Here is a 22,592-nt window from a genome sequence, read left to right as displayed (position 1 = left end):
CCTCATACGATCTTCCTACCATACCAGGCAACATCCTGGTAAACTTCCTCTGCACCCGTTCCAGTGCCTCCACATCCTTCCTATAATATGGCGACCAAAACTGCACACAATACTCCAGATGCGGCCGCACCAGAGTCTTATACAACTGCAACATGACCTCAGGGCTCCGGAGCTCAATTCCTCTACCAATAAAAGCCAGTACGCCATATGCCTTCCTCACAGCACTATTTACCTGGGTGGCAACTTTCAGAGATCTGTGTACATGGACACCAAGATCCCTCTGCTCATCCACACTACCAAGTATCCGACCATTAGCCCAGTACCCCATCTTTTTGTTACTCTTACCAAAGTGAATCACCTCACACTTACCTACATTGAACTCCATTTGCCACCTTTCTGCCCAGCTCTGCAACTTATCTATATCCCGCTGTAACCTGACACATCCTTCCTCACTGTCAACAACTCCATCGACTTTCGTATCATCCGCAAACTTGCTCACCCAACCTTCTAGCCCCTCCTCCAGGTCATTTATAAAAATGACAAACAGCAATGGTCCCAAAACAGATCCTTGCTGAACACCGCTAATAACTGCACTCCAAGATGAACCTTTACCATCAACTACTACCCTCTGTCTTCTTCCAGCCAGCCAATTCCTAATCCAAACCTCCAACTCACCCTCAATGCCATACCTCCGTATTTTTTGCAGTAGCCTACCATGGGGAACCTTATCAAACGCCTTACTAAAATCCATATACACCACATCTACCGCTTTACCCTCGTCTACCTCTTTAGTCACCTTCTCAAAGAATTCAATAAGATTTGTGAGGCACGACCTGCCCTTCACAAAACCATGCTGACTATCCTTGATCACATTATTCCTATCCAGATGTTCATAAATCCTATCCCTTACAATTCTCTCTAAGACTTTGCCCACAACAGAAGTGAGACTCACTGGCCTATACTTACTAGGGTTATCCCTACTCCCCTTCTTGAACAAAGGAACCACATTTGCTATCCTCCAGTCTTCTGGCACTATTCCTTTCGACAACGAGGACATAAAAATCAAGGCCAATGGCTCTGCAATCTCCTCCCTTGCTTCCCAGAGAATCCTAGGATAAATGCCATCAGGCCCAGGGGACTTATCTATTTTCACCCTTTCCAGAATTTCCAACACCTCTTCCCTACATACCTCAAAGCCGTCCATTCTAATTAATTGTGACTCAGTATTAACATCGGCAACAATGTCCTTTTCCTGTGTGAGTATTGATGAAAAGTATTCATTCAGTGTCTCCCCAATCTCTTCAGCCTCCACATGCAACTTCCCACTACTATCCTTGACTGGACCTATTCCTACCCTAGTCATTCTTTTATTCCTGACATACCTATAGAAAGCCTTTGGGTTTTCCCTAATCCTACCAACTAAGGACTTTTCATGTCCCCTCCTTGCTGCTCTTAGTTCTCTCTTCAGATCCTTCCTGGCTACCTTATAACTCTCAATTGCCCTAATTGAACCTTCACGCCTCATCTTTACATAGGCCGCCCTCTTCCCTTTAACAAGGGATTCCAATTCCTTATTAAACCACGGCTCCCTCACGCGACGCTTTCCTCCCTACCTGACAGGTACATACTTATCAATGACACTCAATAGTTGCTCCTTGAACAAGCTCCACATATCAATTGTGCCTTGAAGGCTACTTTTCCAAGCCACGCATCCTAAGTCGTGCCTCACCGCATCATAATTTCCCTGCCCCCAGCTATAACTCTTGCCCTGCAGTGCACACTTTTTTTTAGATTACATTACAGTGTGGAAACAGGCCCGTTGGCTTAACAAGTCCACACCGACCCGCCGAAGCGCAACCCACCCATACCCCTACATTTTACTCCTATACCTAACACCTAACACTGCGGGCAATTTAGCATGGCCAATTCACCTGACCTGCACATCTTTGGACTCTGGGAGGAAACCGGAGCACCCAGAGGAAACCCACGCAGACACGGGGAGAACGTGCAAACTCCACACAGTCAGTCGCCTGAGGCAGGAATTGAACTCAGGTCTCTGGAGCTGTGAGGCAGCAGTGCTAACCACTGTGCCACCGTGCCGCTTATCCCTCTCCATCACTAGAGTAAAAGTCACCGAAAAGTTGGTCACTGTCCCCAAAGTGCTCACCTACCTCCAATTCTAACACCTGGCCTGGTTCGTTACCCAGAACCAAATCCAGTATGGCCTCACTTCTTGTTGGCCTGTCTACATATTGTGTCAGGAAACTCTCCTGAACACATTGGATAAACACCGACCCATCTAACGAACTCGAGCTATAGCTTTCCCAGTCAATATCTGGAAAGTTAAAGTCCCCCATAACAATCACCCTATTACTTTCACTCTTCTCCTGAATCATCCTCGCAATCCTTTCTTCTACGTCTCTAGGACTATTAGGAGGCCTGTAGAAAACTCCTAACAGGGTGACCTCACCTTTCCTATTCCTAACCTCGGCCCAAACTACCTCAGATGGCGAGTCTTCATCCATCGTCCTTTCCACCGCAGTAATACTATCTTTGACAAGCAATGCCACACCTCCCCTTCTTTTATCCCCACCTCTGACCCTACTAAAACATTTAAACTCTGGAACCTGCAACAGCCAATCCTGTCCCTGTTCTACCCATGTCTCCGTAATAGCCACAACATCGAAATCCCAGGTACCAACCCACGCTGCAAGTTCACCTACCTTATTTCGTATACTTCTTGCATTGAAGTGTACACACTTCAACCCACTTTCCTGTTTACAGGCACCCTTGTTTGAGATTGATGCCATGTTCCTAACCTCCCTACACTCCAGCTCCTGCACCCTAAAGCTACAGTCTAGGTTCCCATGCCCCTGCAGAGTTAGTTTAAATCCCCCCCAAGAGCACTAGCAAACCTCCCCCCAAGGATACTGGTGCCCCTCAGGTTCAGGTGTAGACCATCCTGTTTATAGAGGTCCCACCTTCCCCAGAAAGAACCCCAGTTATCCAGATACAGGAATCCCTCCCTCCCTCACCATCCCTGTAGCCACACATTTAACTGTTCTCTCTCCCTATTCCTCAACTCTCTATCACGTGGCACCGGTAACAAACCAGAGACAACAACTCTGTTTGTTCTAACTCTGAGCTGAAAATGTGTTGCTGGAAAAGCGCAGCAGGTCAGGCAGCATCCAGGGAACAGGAGAATCGACATTTCGGGCATAAGCCCTTCTTCAGGAATGAGGAAAGTTTGTCCAGCAGGCTAAGATAAAAGGTAGGGAGGAGGGACCTGGGGGAGGGGCGTCGGAAATGTGATAGGTGGAAAGAGGTCAAGGTGAGGGTGATAGGTCAGACTGGGGTGGGGGCGGAGAGGTCAGGAAGAAGATTGCAGGTTAGGAAGGCGGTGCTGAATTTGATGGATTTGACTGAGACAGGCTGGGGGGAGGGGAAATGAGGAAACTGGTGAAATCAGAGTTCATCCCTTGTGGTTGGAGGGTTCCTAGCCGGAAGATGAGGCGCTCTTCCTCCAACCATCGCGTTGTTGTGGTCATTGCTCCCTGAATGCCTGCCTAACATCCTCAGCCCTCCTCCTACCTATGTCGTTGGTGCCAATGTGGACCACGACTTCGGGCTGCTCCCCCTCCCCCTTAAGGACCCGGAAAACACGATCAGAGACGTCACGTACCCTTGCACCTGGGAGGCAACATACCAAACGTGAGTCTCTCTCACGTTTTAGTATAATTTATAATGAATTAATTTTAATATTCTATTGGTTAGCTTGACAGAATACTAAACAACAAAATGTCACTGATGTCTGTTGTTTTGTGGAAAGTAAAAATAAAAGGTATGGGGTAGTATGGCATGGATAGAAGGTTGACTGGTTAACCAGTCAGTTAACCTCTGGTTAGCAGAGGAGGCATAAAGTTATTCTGCATGTTTGCAAGATGTAACAAATGGTGTGCCACAAGGATCAGTGCTGGTATTTCAGCTGTTTACACTGTTTACAATTGATATAAATTACTCAGATGAAGGCAGGGAAGATATGATGACCTACATTTGCTGATGACATAAAATAGAAAAGATAATAAATTTTGAAGGGACCAAAAGTAGACTACAGAAAGACAGATTCAATGAGTGGACAAACATTAAACAAATCTGAAATTGCCTATTTTGGCAAGAAGAATAAAAAACAAGCAGATTATCTAAATGGTAAGAGGTTATAGAACTCTTAAGATGCAGAGAGATCTGGGTATCCAAATGCATGGATCATAAAAGGTTAATATGCAGGCACAGCAATTAATGCATAAAACTAATAGAATGTTATAATTTATTACGAGGACAATTTGACATGAAAGTACAGAGGTTATGCTTTATTTCTGGGTCAATGTTGAGACTGCATCTGAAGTACTGTGTGCAGTATTGAGTCACAGAGGCATAGTACACTCCTTATTTAAGGAAAGATGATTTTGGAAGCAGTTCAGTCAAAGTTTGCCACGCTATTGCCAAATACAATAAAACAAAGGACTACAAATGTTGGAAATCTGAAACAAAAACTCAGGTCTGGCAGCATCTGTGGAGAGAGAAGCAGAGTTAATGTTTCAAGTCCAATGATCCTTCTTCAGAACTCCCAGAATGAGTGGATTGCCGAATAGGAAAAGTTGAAGATAGTAGGCTTGTATCCTATGGAGGTTCTAAGAGCAAGAGGTGACCTGATTGAAACATACAAGATCCTGAGGGGTATTAACAGGGTAGATATGGAGTGGATGTTTCCTCTTGTAGAACAATTCTAACGAGAAGCCAGTGTTAATAATCAGGGGTCGTCCATTTTTCAAAACAGATAAAGAACGAAATTTATCCTTCCAGAGTCATAAGTCTCTGAAACTCTCTTCCCAAAAAAGTCAGGAAACAGAGTACTTGAATTTTTTTTTAAAGCAGGTGTGGATAGATTCTTGTGAAGCAAGGGGGTGAAAGGTGGAACTGTGGATTTGAGATTACCATCAGATCAGCCATGTTCTTACTGAATGGCAAAAGAGACTTGAGTGGCTCCTTGTTTATATGTAAATTGCAAAAAGCAGAAGGTGTTAAAGGTGCTATATAAATGCAAGCTAATATTGTTAACTTGAAGTATTTATTGTTGGTTAGTCAGAAATAGTTGAACTGTTGCATTAAATGATTGCCTTTGTAGTGTGACTTGTAATGGTGACTTTTCTTTCTTTGCGCAGAGGCCTCACAGTTTTTGCTTGTTTAGCAGTTATTCATAATGGTTAGTCAACAGTAGAACAGCTGTCTTTCTGAAAATCCTCTCCACCTCTGAGAAACATTGCACAGGAATAAGGAGTGGTTCTTAATGGAGGAGGGTGTTGTAGGGTAGGTGAAAGGAACAAACTATGCGATTAAAATGTGAAGCTTGAATGCATGAAACCTTTGCTACCAAAATGGTAGTCACCTTGTCTGCAATTTTCTTGACATGCTGTACGACTTGTTCGGCTTGCTGCTGGGAGTGTATATTTGTAAAGTACCCTGTTTGGGTTATATATCCCAGTGTGTGTCTAAAATTATGGATAGCAGTTGTACTGAAGTGTGAGCATAAACTTATGTTTTGGCAAGATAAATTTTCTTCAGCTTTTTACAAATAATAATAATTGTTTTTTTTCAATAATTAAGGAATTATGGAGGTGTCTACGTTGGCTTGCCTGCAGATACTGCCACCAAGGTTCCCAGTCACACAGCTACAACTGGCAAAGGTATTAAAGGCCTTTTAATGTGTACTTCCAATTAGTCAAAATATTTACAAATATGATTGGCAGTGTTAGCTGACACCCACAACTGTGGTCCACCACAATGTAGTTAATCTGTAAATGTACACATGCAGTAATTGCAGACACAACATGTGGAATTTACACATGACCTCATACAGAAAGAGTTCACAGCACATGCAGAGAGAAGTGTGCACACTTTTAAATTGGGGGTCAACAGTTGGAACGGGAATCTGAGGGGACAGGGAGTTGAGAGTGTGAGGGCACAGGACCAGGGATTCTCTCTCTCCTGCTCTGCACTCCCTTACCTCTCTGGCTATCTCCCCCCTCCCACTGTCTCAGCACCCTCTAGCTCTCTCTCCTTCCCACCTTACACAGCCACCCACAGTCATCTCCCTCCCACACACTCTCCCTCTTCCTTCCTGCAGTCTCTCACCCTCCCTCCCACTCTCTCACTTCCACCTCTCATCATCCCTACTCTCTCAAAACCACCCCACTTATTCAAACCCTCCTCCCTCCCACCCTCTCAACCTCCCCGTGCTCTCAACACCACCCCATTTGCTCTCAGCCCCCTTTTGCTCTCTCAAACCCCCTCCTATGCTCTGAACACCCTCCCATGCTCCCAACCCCTCCACCTCTCCCTCTGCTTCCTGCTTCCCCTGCCCACTTTGTCTCCTCTTCTGCTGTCTGCCTTCTCGCACACTCCACCTTCTTCCCCCTCTCCCCGTCTCACTCTCTCCCCATGTGCTCTCTGTCTTCTCCCACTCTCCATCTTATTCCCCCTCTCCCGTTTCACTATCTTCCCATATGCTCTACCCCTCGCACTCTCCCACTACCTCCCTCTTTCCAATCTCTACTCTCTTCCCTCCCCCATCCACTCTCCACACCATCCCACACTCTCCCTATTTCCACACACTCCCCCTCCCACTCTCTCCCGTCTGCCATTCATTTCACCTTCCAACTCCCTCTGCTCTCTCACTCTCCTCAGCCCCCACATCATGTCATGAATGGTACTGGGCAATTGAATAGCTCATTAGAGGAGGAGGCTTCAAAGACATCCTCAATGGTGGAAGAGTCCAGCATGTCAGTTCAAAAATAAGACTGGACCAGAAGTGCCAAACGAATGATCCATCTTGGTCCCCTCCAGTGGTCTTCAGCATCACAGATGGCAGTCTTCAGCTAATTCAATTCATTCCACGTGATAACAAGAAACTGGATAGTGCAAAACAGTGGGCCCTGACAACATTCCAACAATAGCAGACTAGCCAAGCTCTTCCAATACACTTACAAGACTGACATCTACCTGGTCTAATCGAAAAAGCAGCCATGTATGTCCCATACACAAAAAAACAGAATAAATACAACTCGGCCAATTACCGTTCCATCAATCTACTCTCTATCATTTGGAAAGTGATGGATGGTATCATCAGCAGTTCTATCAAGCAGCATCTGCTCAGCAATAACCTGCACTTTGACACCCAGTTTGGGTTCCTGACATCATTGCAGCTTTAGTTCAAACATGAACAAAAGAGCTGAATTCCAGAGGTGAGATGAGAGTGACAATATAAAGGCCACATTCATAGTGTGTGGCATCAAGGAGCCCTTGCAAATCTGGAATCAATGGGTATCAGAGGACAGATTCTCTGCTAGTTGGAGTCATACCTAGCACACAGGAGGATGGTTGGGATTGATCAAGGTCAGTCATCTCAACTCCAGGATATGTCTGCAGGACTTCCTTTGGGTGGTATTCAAGGCCCAATCATCTTCAACTGCTTCATCAATGACCTTCCTTCCAACAAAAGGTCAGATGTGGGGTTGTTTGCTGATAATTGCACAATATTCAACACCATTCACAACTCAGATACTAAAGTAGTCCATGTTCAAATGCAATTAGATCTGGACAATATCCAGATTTAGGCTGACAAATGGCAAGTAACATTTGCACAAGAAATGTCAAAGCAATGATCATCTCCAATAAGAGATAACCAACCACTGTGTCTTGACATTGTGGTGCTACACATCCAAAAGCACCCACTCTTTCCTCCACTGATGCTCAGTAGCAGCAGTATGTTCTGTCTACAAGATGCACGGCAGAAATTTATCAACGATCCTTAGCCAGCGCCTTCTAAACCAACGGCTGCTTCCATCCAGAAAGACAAGGCCAGCAGATACATGGGAACATAACTGCCTGCAACTTCCCCTCCAAGCCACTCACTGTCCTGATGTGGAAATACATCACTGTTTCTTCAGTATTGCTGGGTCAAAATCCTGGCATTCCCTCCCAAACAGCATTGTGCCTCAACCTACAGCACATTGACTACAGCAGTTTAAGAAGGCAACTCACCAATACCTTCTCAAGGGCAATTAGGGACGGCCAATAAATACTGGCCTGCCAGTAATGCCCGTGTCCCAAGACTGAATAATAAGAAAAACTCTCTCCAACTCTTCTCTCCCACCCCCACTCTCTGCATCTTCCGCTTTCTCATCCCCTCCGACACACTCTCTGCTTGTGTTGTTTCCACCCTGCAGTTCCCTCTGTTCTCCTGCTCCCTACCATCCACTCCCTCTCCTCTTCTTACCCCTACTCTCTCCTCTTACCCCTCCGACTCTTCCCCCTCCCACGCACTCCCCTCTAAGTCTCTCTTCCCCAGGCTTTTCCTCCCTCCCACCCTCCCTTATTTACACGCTCTCTCCCAGTCCCTCTAACCCCAGTAGAGCTCTTCCCTCCCTTGCCGCACTCTCCCCTCCCCTGCCACACTCTCCCCTTACATTTTCTAACTATTTAACATCAACATATATTTCAAAAAGCAAATGCAAGCCATAAGAACAGAAAATGTTGGAAATATTCACTACCATTGCAGAAAAAAACAAAGTTGACATTTCAGGTGTGAACTTGCACAGCACAGGACACACCTGCCAGTGTCCTTCATATTTCATGTGGTGTAAATCAATTCAGTTTGCTGTTAAAGTTATCAGTGCTGTCCAAAATGTCTAATGTGTGATTAGGTTATCACCAACACTCAGCTGTATTGAGTTTGGGGGATCACAGTTTGCCCTCACCTGAAGCTTAGAACACATAGTAGCAGTTCGAATATGGTGTGGCATTTCTTGTCTCCCAATTTAGATTTATAAAATAATTACAATAATTTTAATGTTGTTTTAGAAACAAATTATCAACACAGTATCTGTTAAGCTAGTTCAGTGCATTAAGAACCTAATAGATACTCTCCTTCAACCTCTAAGTAAAAACCAAAAGAACAACGGATGCTGTAAATTAGAAACAGAAATTGCTGGAAAAGCTCAGAAGGCCTGGCAGCATCTGTGGAGAGAAATCAGAGTTAATGTTTCAGGTTGAATGATCCTTCTTTGTTGCCCATCCTAATTACCCTTGAGAAGATGGTGGTGAACTGCCTTCTTAAACTGCTGCAGCCCATTTCAGAGGGCAATTAAGAGTCAGCTACATCACTGTGTGTCGGGAGCCACACGCAAACCGGACCAGTTAAGAGGGGTCGATTTGATTCCCTAAATTGAATGTTTTTACAAAAATCAATGACAGTTTCGTGATTTCATTCCTGAGACTAGTTTTCAATTCGTTATATATTAATTAAATATAAATTCCATAGTTATCGTAGGGAGATTTGAAACTGCGTCTCCATAGTATTAGCCTAGGCAATGAATCATTAGCCTAATGATGTTACTACTGTGACATCATTTGGGCTTGCAATGCTGCTCACTAACACTTGCTAAAAGCTACATATATTGGGGCCTGGTACTCTGCAGGAAAGGAATCTGTCCAGGCATTGTTATCTTTAAATAAAAGCTTGCAGGACGCCGTTCCCTGATGCATTCTGCTTGGCTACACCTTGACCAATAGGAGTTGTATGCCAATCAATCACTACCTTGTCTCACATGTGTTTTAAATTTTATCATTCTTGCATCTGTCCTGGTCAGTGTGAGATGAAAACTTTTGCCACCTCTCTCTTTTGTCTTTTGTCTTTTGTGGGCAGCACGGTAGCACAGTGGTTAGCACTGCTGCCTCACAGCGCCAGAGACCCGGGTTCAATTCCCGACTCAGGCGACTGACTGTGTGGAGTTTGCACATTCTCCCCGTGTCTGCGTGGGTTTCCTCCGGGTGCTCCGGTTTCCTCCCACAGTCACAAAGATGTGCGGGTCAGGTGAATTGGCCATGCTAAATTGCCCGTAGCGTTAGGTTAAAAGGGGTAAATGTAGGGGTATGGGTGGGTTGCGCTTCGGCGGGTCGGTGTGGACTTGTTGGGCCGAAGGGCCTGTTTCCACACTGTGAGTAATCTAATCTAATCTAAAAAAAAAGTCAGTAATATCAATTCTGTATAAGTAGATGATTTCAAGATTTCGTAGTTTTTCTTGAGCCAGATAATTTTGTCAGTTTGAGTTTCTTTGGACAGTAGTAGGTTACACAATAACCACTCAACTCAGTAAACCTAATGTATGATAACTCAGTGTGCTTCATCACTTTTTTTTCCCTTTTCTTAAAGTCTAGAAGCTAACATGCAGACACAAAGGGATCTTAATTAAAAGGTATGTTTTTCTTAATTTGAAAATCTGAAATATATGTGTGAATTGTGAAAACGCCAATGCGATGAAAAGTAAGATTGTAATTGCATATATTTGTATAAACATGAATTGGACCAGGAAGAATATCTGTCACTTTCTTGGTAATAGGTTCAGTTTCTGAAATGCAGGGTGTGAACACATGATATGAGAGAGAATCAGTGCTGCTCCATTCACACTTGGACTCCACATGGACTATGTTGAACTGCCACTCTTAATGTGACTGCTAAGAAAATAACATAAGAAATAGGAGAAGAAGTTGTTCACAGGGAGAATCATCATATTGGATTTAAATCATTAATTGAAATGCATAAAGGTGGATAAATTCCCAGGACCTGATCAGGTGTACCCTAGAACTCTGTGAGAAACTAGGTAAGTGATTGCTGGGCCCCTTGCTGAGACATTTGTATCATCGATAGTCACAGGTAAGGCGCTGGAAGAGGTTGGTACCATTATTTAAGAAAGATGGTAAGGACAAGCCAGGGGACTATAGACCAGAGCCTGACGTCAGTGTTGGGCAAATTTTTTTTTTATATAGATTACTTTACAGTGTGGAAACAGGCCCTTCGGCCCAACAAGTCCACACCGACCCGCCGAAGCGCAACCCACCCATACCCCTACACATCTACCCCTTACCTACCACTACGGGCAATTTAGCATGGCCAATTCACCTGACCTGCACATCTTTGGACTGTGGGAGGAAACCGGAGCACCCGGAGGAAACCCACGCAGACACGGGGAGAATGTGCAAACTCCACACAGCCAGTCGCCTGAGGCGGGAATTGAACCCGGGTCTCTGGCACTGCGAGGCAGCAGTGCTAACCACTGTCCCACCGTGCCGCCCACAAATTGTTGGAGGGAATCTTAAGGGACAGGATTTACGTGTATTTGGAAAGGCAAGGACTGATCAGGGATAGTCAACATGGCTATGTGCTTGGGAAATCATGTCTCATGAACTTGATTGAGTTTTTTGAAAAAGTAACAAAGAGGATTGATGAGGGCAGAGCAGTGGACGTGATCTATATGGACTTCTGTAAGGCATTCGACAAGGTTCCCCATGGGAGACTGGTTTGCAAGGTTAGATCTCATGGAATACAGGGAGAACTAGCCATTTGGATACAGAACTGGCTCAAAGATAGAAGACAGAGGGTGGTGGTGGAAGGTTGTTTTTCAGACTGGAGGCCTGTGACTAGCGGAGTGCCACAAGGATCGTTGCTGGGTCCATTTCTTTTCGTCATTTATATAAATGATTTGGATATGAACATAAGAGATATGGTTAGTAAGTTTGCAAATGACATCAAATTTGGAGGTGTAGTGTACAGTGAAGAAGGTGATCAAGAATGGAATCTTGATTAAATGAGCCAATGGGCTGAGGAGTAGCAGATGGAGTTTAATTTAGATAAATGCAAAGTTCTGCATTTTGGGAAAGCAAATCATAGCAGGACTTGTACACTTGATAGTAAGGTCCTGAGGAGTGTTGCTGAACAAAGAGACCTTGGAGTGCAGGTTCATAGCTCCTTGAAAGCAGAGTTGCAGGTAGAGAGGATAGTGAAGAAGGTGTTTAGTATGCTTTCCTTTATTGGTCAGAGCATTGAGTACAGGAGTTGGGAGGCCATGTTGCAGCTGTATATGACATTGGTTAGGCCACTTTTGGAATATTGTGTGCAATTCTGGTCTCCTTCCTATTGGACAGATGTTGTGAAACTTGAAAGGGTTCAGAAAATATTTACAAGGGTTTAGAGGATTTGAGCTATAGGGAGAGGCTGAATATGTTGGGGCTGTTTTCCCCAGAGCAACAAAGGTGATCTCAAAAAAGTTTGTTAAAATCATAAGGGGCATGGATAGGATAAATAGACAAAGTCATTTCCCTGGGATAGGGGAATCCAGAACTAGATGGCATAGATTTAGGGTGAGAGGGGTAAGATACAAAAAGGGTCCTAAGGGGTAACTTTTTCATGCAGAGGGTGGTGCGTGTATGGAATGAGCTGCCAGAGGAAGTGGTGGAAGCTGGTACAATCGCAACATTTAAAAGGTATCTGAATGGGTATATGAATAGGAAGGGTTTGGAGTGATATGGGCCAAGTGCTGGCAAATGGTCGGGATACCTGGTCGGCACCGACGAGTTGGACCGAAGGGTCTGTTTCCGTGCTGTACATCTCTATGACTATTTAATCCCTACAACTGCCCCTTTAACTTGCTCTACTATCTAGTAACATTATGGCTGATCTGAGTTTGGCCTAAACCCCAGTATCCTGCCTACTCCCCACAACCTTGCAGATTTTTCTGTGGAATAATCATACTGGACTTAAATCGTTAAGTTTATGCCTATCTCCACAGGTGGTCAAAGTTAAAAATCACACAACGTCAGGTTATAGTCCAACAGGTTTATTTGGAAGTACAATCTTTCGGAGCGCTGCTCCTTTGTCAGGTAGCTATTGGGCACAGCATTTATCGCAAAAGATCAAAGTGTCATACAACTGATGCAATGTATTGAACAAACCTACAATGCTGTTAAGTCTTTAATCACAAAATGGGGATGCAGGTTTTAATTGATTAATATGTAATTCCCAGAACTTCTTTCAAGTCACAGTCCCGACATAACATTAAGGTTTTATGAGAAAAGGTGACATCTCATCTCAGACAATACATTAAAGGTGCGAGGTTTGAGTCTGTCTGTATCCCAGCCTTGAGACAGACTGGTTCTGTTTCTAAAGTAAGAATTTCTAAAATATCACATGGACTGACTACCTACAGATTGTGTGCTTTTTGAACAAAAGTAGAATGTATTTGCAAATACAAATCTGCAAATGTAAATTCACCCCATAGACTTATATGATTATGTGTGTGTGTGTGTGTGTGTGTGTGTACATGTGAATTTCTGTGTATGTGTGCTTGGTAGTTTGTGCAAGTGTGTGTGATGATGTATATGCCTGTGAGAGGGGGTGTGTGTGAGAGAGAAAAAGAGATAGAGAGTGTATAATGTAGTGGGGTCATAATGTGTAATGTGTCATAAACCCAAGATCCCAGTGAGGCCGTCTTCATGGGTACTGAACTGATCTATCAGCCTCTGCTTTGTTGTGGATCACAAAATCTGCATAGGAGGGTGGTCACCCGAAGATCTGAGGAAGAATGCCCTTGACTGCTGGAGTGTTCCCTGACTTGGAGGGAACATCCCTGTCCGGCAATTGTCGCATGGTGTCCATTAATCCATTGTCATCGCATCTGCTTCATCTCACCAATATTCCATGCATGAGGGCATCCTTGCCTCTAGCATATGAGATAGAGAACGTTGGCCAAGTCACATGAGTACCTGCCGCTCACATGGTAGGTGGTATACCCACCTGTAATGGTAGTATCCATGTCAACGAGTGTCACATCTTGCAGTGGTAGCCTTGACAGGGTTGTGTGGTGTTCTGGTCATGTTGTCCTGAAGGCTGGGCAGTTTCCTGCAAAAATGGTCTGTTTAAGGTTTGGAGGTTGTTTAAAGGCGAGAAGTAGAGACATAGTGAAGATCTTAGCGAGGTGCTCATCCTCGTTAATAATGTGTTGTAGGCTGCGAAGAACATGGCATATTTGCTCCACTCCCAGGAAATACTGGTCAATGAAGGGTAACCTATCAGTCGTATTCCCGTGTCTGTCTCCTGAGGAGGTCATTACAGTTTCTCACTGTGGCATGTTGGAACTGGCAATCGATGAGTTGAGCTTCATACCCTGTTCTTATGAGGGCGTCTTGCATTTCTGCAGAAACTTTTATTTGGAAGTGATGTCCCTACTACAGATTTCTTACAGAATCTCAGCATCCATGGACCAGTCAAACATTCCTCATCACAATGGATGTTTCGGCACTTTACACCATCATCCCCCACGATGACGGCATTGCTGCAACAGCCTTAGTACTCAAAACCAACAACTGCCAATCTCCAAGCACCATCCTACAACTCATCCACTTCATCCTTGACCACAACATCTTCATCTTTGACAACTAATTCTTTGACAACTAATTTGACACACGGAACAAACATGGGGATCAAATTTGCACCCCAATATGCCAACATTTTCATGCACCAGTTCGAACAAGACTTCCTTGCTGCACAGGTTCGCCAACCAACATTATACACCAAATACATTGATGACATTTTCTTCCTCTAGCCCCAAGGTGAGGAGTCACTGAAACAACTACACAGTGATATCTACAAGTTTCATCCCACCATCAGACTTTCCATGGACTACTCTTTAGAATCAGTCTCATTCTTGGACACACACATCTCCATCAAGGGCACCTCAGTACCTCATTCTACTGCAAGCCCATGGATAACCTCATGATGCTGCACTTCTCTAGCTTCCACACTAAACATATTAAAACAGCCATCCTCTATGGACAAGCCCTACACGTACACAGAATCTGTTCAAATGAGGAGGAATGCAACGGACACCTAAAGGTGCTGAAGGCGCCCTTATAAGAACAGGATACTCATGGATCGCCAGTTCTGATGTGCCACAGCGAGAAACCGTAATGACTTCCTCAGGAGACAGACACAGGATACGACCAATTGGGTACCCTTTGTCATCCAGTACTTCCCTGTCGGGGAACACTTCAGCTTTAAGGACAGTCGGCCTCAGATCTTCGGGTGACTGTTCTCCAAGACAGACTTGGGGAGATGCAACAATGCAGGGTCGCTGAGCATACTCGTGCATACGCTATCAAGCACGCACAAACACATACACACACACTCTCACATGCGCACACACAAACTTTCTCCCTCTCTCACGCACATACGTACACACACACAATTTCACACTCTCTCTCTGTCTGTCTCTCTCTCTCTCTCTCTCACACACACACACACACACAGAAGTCTATGGGGTGAATTTGTATTTGCAGATTTTTTTGTTCAAAAAGCACACAATCTGTAGGTAGTCAGTCCATGTGACATTTTAGAACTTCCTACTTTGGAAATGGAAGCAATCTGACTCAAGTTTGGGATACAGACAGGCTCTAACCTCACACCTTTAATGCATTGTCTGAGCAAGCTGTAATCTTTTCTCATAAAACCTTAAGTTACCTTGCGACTGTGATTGAAAGAAGTTCTGGGATTTACATATTAATCAATCAAGACCTACCTCCTCATTCCAAGTGATTAAAGACTTAACAGCAATCTAGAGTTGTTCAATACATCGCATCAGTTGTATGACACTTTGATCTTGTGCTATAAATGCTATGTCCTATGATCCTGTCCCCCTAGTTACCTGACGAAGGTGCAGCACTCCAAATGCTTGTACTTCCAAATAAACCTGTTGGACTATAACTTAGTGTTGTATGATTTTTAACTTTGTCCATTCTAGTCCAACACCGGCACCTCCACTGGTGGTGTAAGACCTGCTCAGGTTCTCCAGTAATTTTATATTCCTTCTATCCTCCGTCCCTGTGCACTTAAGGCCAATGTTACATCTGCCTTCCTAATTACCTGCTGTACCTAAAATCTAACTTTTATGTGATATCAAAATTGCTTTTTAACTTCCATTGAGGTCAGTGGAGCATGATTGGGCATGATATAGAACAGTGGCTGATTTGAGTGTAGTTGCTTTTTATTTGCCCAATGTTAAGGTTACCTTTCACCCTCTCTTCTGTGTGCAAAACCTTTTTAAAAAATTGTAATACCGGCCATGTTACATATCTGGAGAAGCACATCTTCTATCATGCATTGGAGAACAAAGCCATCTATGGTAAACCTTGGTTTTAAAAATAAAGTTTAAATGTAAAATAATCAGCTTCTGTAAGAGTGTATTATATTGTGACTAAGAATTTATGTAAATTCTTGTAAGTCCAGCTCATGGTATCCCTAAAAATGTGGTGGTCAACAATATTCCCCCAATCACAGTGATCAACAATTTCTCCCAATTGTGGTTTTCCACACTGCATCCTAATTGCAGTACTCGATAGCTTCCTCCGATTAGGACACTCATCGGTACTTCAAAGGTATGTATACTTTTTTGCAACAATTTCTGAATGTTAAAATGAACAATGAAACTTTTTAGAATACTGTGTTCACTGTTTCTTTGCTCTAAGTCCATTTACCTCACTGGTTCAACAACAGATTGTCAGCATTGATATTGGTTTTATCTTTCTAAAATTAACATTGCTTCAACAGTTAGTGGCTGCTGAAATCACAAGTTTCTGGGTTCAAGTTCCACATTCCAGAACTTGATAAGAATCAAAGCTGATACCATAATGCAGTACTGAGGGAGCATCAGAACATTGGAGATTCTGTCTTCTGGATGAGACATTAAACAATGGCTCCATTCATTTTTCATGGATATAAAAGATCCCATGGAACTATCTTAAAGAAGAGTAGGGAAGTATCCTGGCCAATATTCATCCCTCAATCTGATACCATGAGAACGAGATTGCCTAAATGATCGCATTGAAATGTGCAGGAGTTTGCTTGAATGCAACTTAGCTGATTTGTTTCTTACAATGGTAACTACACTTCCAAAAGTATTTCATTGGCAGTAGAGTGTTTTGAGACATGTTTCAGTTATGAAAAATGCTATACAAAATGCAAGTCTGTTTGTCTGCCATAAAATTGAGTTCATATTCTTTAAATATTTTAAAATAATGTAGCATAGTACATTGTCACCTGTGTTAGTAATTCAGTCAGTAAAAGGTGTACTTTATTTCAGATTTTAACTGACAATCTAGTAACATTGCTTTCTATCTTTTATAGTGTATACAAGTTGAAGCCTCGTCCAGGGCAGTACCCGTCTCATTCTATACAGTAGCTTTGGCTGAATGGCATTCGGTTTGAATTTTTTTTTTTAAATTAGGTGATATCAGGTAACTTTACAGAATGGTACTGCCTTGATAGCTAATGGTTGCCAAATGTTTCCTGTTACATTAACGAATTGGGAGCTTTTGAAAGCAAGCAAGTGAAGATACCTGGTGTGTGGGAGCAAAAACTGTAAGAACTATCATATTGTATATTCTCAAGATTTGACTACAACTCCAGCACCACTCTAATGACTAAGGTTCTTGGATGCTGAGTTCTCACTGTGGATATCTTATCATCTGGAAGTCACCTCATGATGTGATTGGAGGAAGAAAATGTTGACTGTCTAAAGTTAAGGGTTGTGTTTGGGGATGAATGGGGCATGATTTCAACTTCACAGTTTTAAATTGTTTTCCAGAAAATGAATTTGCTTAATTTGCCTTTTAGGAAGAAAAAGAACCTTTATTGTAAAGCATCTGATTATTACGCGTTCTGGAAACACGTAAAACAACAGATTAAATTTGAAGTGCAGCTGTCAAAGATGGGTGAGCAAATACAGAAGTCGTGTTTTGCTCAGCATGATCCCATAGTTTTTAAAAATTAATAAGCAGAGTACACATTGCATCTATTCCTTTAGTCCTACAGGCCTTAGTTTAACATATTTCTGAAAAGCAACTAAAAATGCAGCAAACCTACAGGACTGCAATCCACGCCATGGTTTGAAACCCCAAACATCTGCCCCAGAGGTGAGATTATTACCATACGAGACAAACTATTGAGCCAAAAACTTAATCTGAGCTTGGTGTGAGATGCAATATTTTAGAGCTTCTGATGTATTTATCAAATGTATCTGTAACACTCAAGCTGATTCTGGTATTAAGATGTAAGATCCATTTACCAGAGTAATTTATTTGATAAGATGGTTTTCTTAAATTCTGAAATTTTAATGCAGCGTTTTGTTGAAATATATTTCAGCAAAAGCATTCATGACTTTTCCTGATTCTACCTGGAATTTGACTTAATTTCTCATTCCAAATCACGAGTTGTAATTATAGTTGCGTTGTTTTGAACATTGGTGCATTTGTTTGATTGAGTATTGTTTTAGGTTTTGGTGGAGAAGTTTCTTAAATTATATTTTTATTATCTGTTTTAGAAGGAGATTGGCTAGATTTAACCTGGCAAATACTCCAGCCCATTTTTGTACTAAAAACCAAAGGAGGCCCATTTTTTAAAATCATAATTATTCTTCATTTTTAACTGATATATTTAGTACTTCAATTGTTAAAATTTGGTAAATGATCTTTTCTTTATTGAAATGATGACAATATGGTCTTGTGTCTTCCATTCAAACTTGATTTCAATATAATTTTTTATTATAGAAAAGAAATTGGAAAGTAGGTTATTAGCCCACTGTGAATATATGTTTCCTGCTCCATGTCTGGAGTAATGTGATTTCGTAATAAATTAATTGGCTGACAGATTTTGCAACTTCAGAGTAGAAGATGCTGAATCACATAAACAGATCAGGTAATGTTCATGAGAGATGACAGGGACAGTTAGGATTCCAAAGAACAATACAGCACATGAACAGGCCCTTCAGCCCACCAAGCTTGCACCATTTCCTGATCCTTATTTAAACCTGCTATTTATTGCCCATATGGGTTTCTATCCCTCTGTTTGCCTCCTGTCCATGTGTCTATCAAGATACACCTTCCTGCTTCCTGCTTCACACTAGCAGTGTGTTCCAAGTATCCACCTCACTACATGTGAAAACATTTCCCCACACCACTTGCCTAAACTTTCCCCTCTCACCTTGAACTTGTGCCCTCTTGTAGTTGAACTTTCTACCTTGGGAAAAAGCCTCTGACTATCCATCCTGTCTATAACTCTCAATTTTGTAAACCTCTATCAGGTCACACCTCAACTTCTGTCTTTCCAGTGAAAACAATCAGAGTTTATCCAACCTCTCCTCATACCCAAAACCCTCCAGACCAGGAAACATCCTGGTAAACCTTCTCTGCACCCTTTCCAAAGCTTCTGGTAATGTGGTGACCAGACTGCATGCAATATTGCAAATATGGCCTAACCAAAGTTTTATGTAGCTGTAACATAACTTGCCAAATTTTATATTCAATGCCCTGGCCAATAAAGGCAAGTGTGCTATATGCTTTCTTGACAACTAATCCACCTGTATTGATCCCTCTGTAAGGCTTCTGATATTTATTGTATAATTCGCACCTGAATTTGACCTTCCAAGATGTATCAGTTCACATTTTTCCAGATTAAACTCCATTTGCCATTTCCCTGCCAAATTTGCACTGTACCCTTTGACAATCCTCCTCACTATCCGCAGCTCTGCTGATTTTGGTGTCATCTGCAAATTTATTAATCACACCACCTACACTTTCTTCCAGATCATTTATACATGTTACAAAGAACAAAGGTCTTAGCATTGATCCCTGCGGAACACCACTAGTTACTGGTCTCCATTCTGAAAAGAATCCTTCAACCATTATTCTCTGTCTTCTATAACCAAGCCAGTTCTATCTTCATCTAGCCAGATTCTGGAGTAGAGTGGTGCTGGAAAAGCACAGCAGTTCAGGCAGCATCCGAGGAGCAGTAAAATCGACGTTTCGAGCAAACGCCCTTCATCAGGGATACCCGAATATTCCCAGAATATACCCAGAATATTCCACATCCCATCAGACTCTACCTTTTGTACCAGCCTGCTATGAGGTACCTTATCAAATGCCTTACTAAAGTAGACAACATTCACTGCCCTTCCCTCAGCAATCATTTTTGTCACCTCAAAAAAACTCAATCAAGTTGGTGAGATATGACCTTCCCCACGCAAATCCATGCTGTTTATCACTCACGAGGCCATTTGCTTCCAAATATCAATAAATCCTGTCTCTCAGTATCTTGTCCAACAGATTCCCCACCACTGACATTAGGTAAACAAAAGTTTGGCTCGAGGGTTAACTTTCAGTAGATCATAGTGAGGTAGCTACTCTGCTACATACAAAATCCTCAGTCAGAATAGGTCATCATTATTTAGCACCAAGCTCCCCACAAACATGCTGTACGTTCAGGAGACAGAGGTGGCGCCTGTCTAACCACGCTTCTGCTCTGAATCAAGCAGCAATATACACCGACCGGAGTCTGTTATTTCCAGGCTAACTAATAATCTGAGGCACAAGGATATCGTTATGTTTAGGTGGAATTCTAACTTACACTTGTTCAGTAACAATACCACAGTTAGTAACTTTGTACCATTGGCTCCCCAGCCAAGCACATACAATGAATGTTTGAACATGTGGTTCCTCTCGTACTGAGCAGGATTACTACTACAACAACACATCATCAGTAAGGTAAAACTAACCTGTGTCACAAAGGTCAAAACCCAGCTCACATTCCCTGTTAGTTAGTAAACAATCCAATGCTCGATGAATGTTGCTTTACAATGAAAGAGCCAACATCGAAGGATCAAAAAGCAATGTCGCTATGAACACTTGACTGCCACAAGCCAGTTATCCCCGTGGTAACTTTTCTGACACCTCCTGCTTAAAACGTGAAAAGTCAGAAGGATCGTGAAGCCCCACTTTCAAGTTCTGTACTTATGCCGAAAATAAAGATCAAACTAGCTTTCGCCTTTCTGCTCCACGTGAGGTTTCTGTCCTCCTTGAGATCACCTTGTTACAGTGTGACAGGTGTATCGCCCCAGTCAAACGTGCCAGCTGCCACTGTCACTGGAGCGGGTTGCGCCTGGGCACTTCTGATCAGAGGCGACAGTCTCTCAGGGCTTGGCTCCCCATCTCACCGGGTAAGTAAACGATAATAGTGGGATTTTACGGGCAGCCAAGGCCTTGCACTTATTCCACACCTATCATGTCTTTTTACAGTACCAGACTAGAGATAAGTTCAACAGGGTCTTCTTTCCCTGCTAATTCTGACAAGCCCGTTTCCTTGGCTGCGGTTTTCTAGATAGTAGGTAGGGACAGTAGAAATTTTGTTCATCCATTCGTGTGTGTCACTAATTAGGTAACGAGGCATTTGGCTATTTTAAGGCATTTAAATTTAAGTGCATCTGCCTGGTTTTAGCTATTTATAGCTACCCCACAGTTACGGTATTAAAGAGAACAGTAAAAGGACATAAAAGGCTTTTCACCAAGCGTAGAGATCTTATACAAAGGGATTGTGAAGCCAGGCAGCACCACCTGGTTAGATAATAGTCCGAAAACATTAACATCATTTGACATGTTGATTAGTGCAAGCAAACAATAACACTGCTGTATTACCCTCCACCTTTACATACTTGAATAAAATATTAAACTTTATTGACTAAAATTACTAAAATTAATTAAAATAGTAAAATGCTTAGACTTACTTAAAGATGGTAAAATAGAATGTTAACCACTGAGTCACCATGCTGCCCCAAGCATTAGAAAATATAGCTTATGTCCTACTGAATCAAAGGCCTAAATCAAATTGATAAAAACAATTGAAAGATCCTTCCTTTTTTTTTGCTGCTTTAATGATATTCTCTAAAATAGTGATATTCACATTGCAGCTGGAGGTTATTGCTAGGAATCCCTTTTGTCTAAATCTTGATTCCATGCCTCCCTCAGCCTCTTGGCCATGAATTAGATGAAAAGTTGAAGTAAAATCATTCCATTTGTGATTGGCCTCCAGTTGTCAATAATTCTTAAGCTGTCTTTGTCTGCTGACTTGGAGGGAGTCTAGAGTCACAGCTGATTTTAGCCATAGAGAAAGGAACCTGGGGAGATGCATGGCAGCCCTTGCATAAATTACTAGGATATCTTTTTGCTTCATGCCATCGGGAACAGGAGCTGTCTCTGAGGGAGTCGCTTCTCTTGCTGTGTTAATCTCTCTCTCTCTCTCTCTATATGGGTTTACAAAGTTAAAAATCACACAACATCAAGTTATAGTCCCATGGGTTTAATTGGAAGCACTAGCTTTCGGAGCTCCTTCATCAGGTGGTTGTGGAGTATAAGATTGTAAGACACGGAATTTATAGCAAACGTTTACAGTGTGGTGTAACTGAAATTATATATTGAAAAAGACCTGGATTGTTTGTTAAGTCTCTCATCTGTTAGAATGACCATGTTGGTTTCAGTTCTTTCATATGTAAATCGCAAAACTTTTTTTTTCAAAAAGTTACATTCTCAAGTGAACTTTAACAATTGGTGCCTGTCAGCCCAGATAATGTGAGCTCCCCTATGTGATAGTGTCTGTGCCACAATGTTGAGACTGATTCTAATCTAAAAAATCTCTGCCGCACAGCGTCAGAGACCCGGGTTCAATTCCCGCCTCAGGCGACTGACTCTGTGGAGTTTACACATTCTTCCCGTGTCTGCGTGGGTTTCCTCCGGGTGCTCCGTTTCCTCCCACAGCCCAAAAACATGCACGTTAGGTGAATTGGCCATGCTAAATTGCCTGTAGTGTTAGGGGAAGGGGTAAA

At 42.7% G+C, this 22,592-nt stretch overlaps 1 protein-coding gene and 1 pseudogene across 1 annotated transcript in view; one reads left to right on the top strand and one right to left on the bottom strand.

The window, feature by feature from the left end:
* The window catches only part of LOC148145908 (uncharacterized), a 77,267-nt gene extending 55,262 nt beyond the window's left edge, over positions 1-22,005 (top strand). Inside the window, exons 4-6 of the mRNA XM_087999750.1 lie at positions 5,662-5,741; positions 10,273-10,310; positions 17,069-22,005. Coding sequence (XP_087855876.1) covers positions 5,662-5,741; positions 10,273-10,310; positions 17,069-17,123 — 173 coding nt within the window. The 3' untranslated portion in view covers positions 17,124-22,005. The remainder of the gene's footprint in view (positions 1-5,661; positions 5,742-10,272; positions 10,311-17,068) is intronic.
* On the bottom strand, positions 20,071-21,062 carry LOC148145909 (28S ribosomal RNA; annotated as a pseudogene; the record flags this gene model as incomplete).
* Positions 22,006-22,592: the final 587 nt, after the last annotated feature.

Source organism: Chiloscyllium plagiosum, unplaced genomic scaffold, assembly GCF_037043375.1.
Source record: "Chiloscyllium plagiosum isolate Xiang-an unplaced genomic scaffold, Cpla_swu_hap1 HiC_scaffold_23, whole genome shotgun sequence".
In the NCBI taxonomy this organism is placed as follows: Eukaryota; Metazoa; Chordata; class Chondrichthyes; order Orectolobiformes; family Hemiscylliidae; genus Chiloscyllium; species Chiloscyllium plagiosum.
This window is presented reverse-complemented; position numbering and strand designations above follow the sequence as displayed.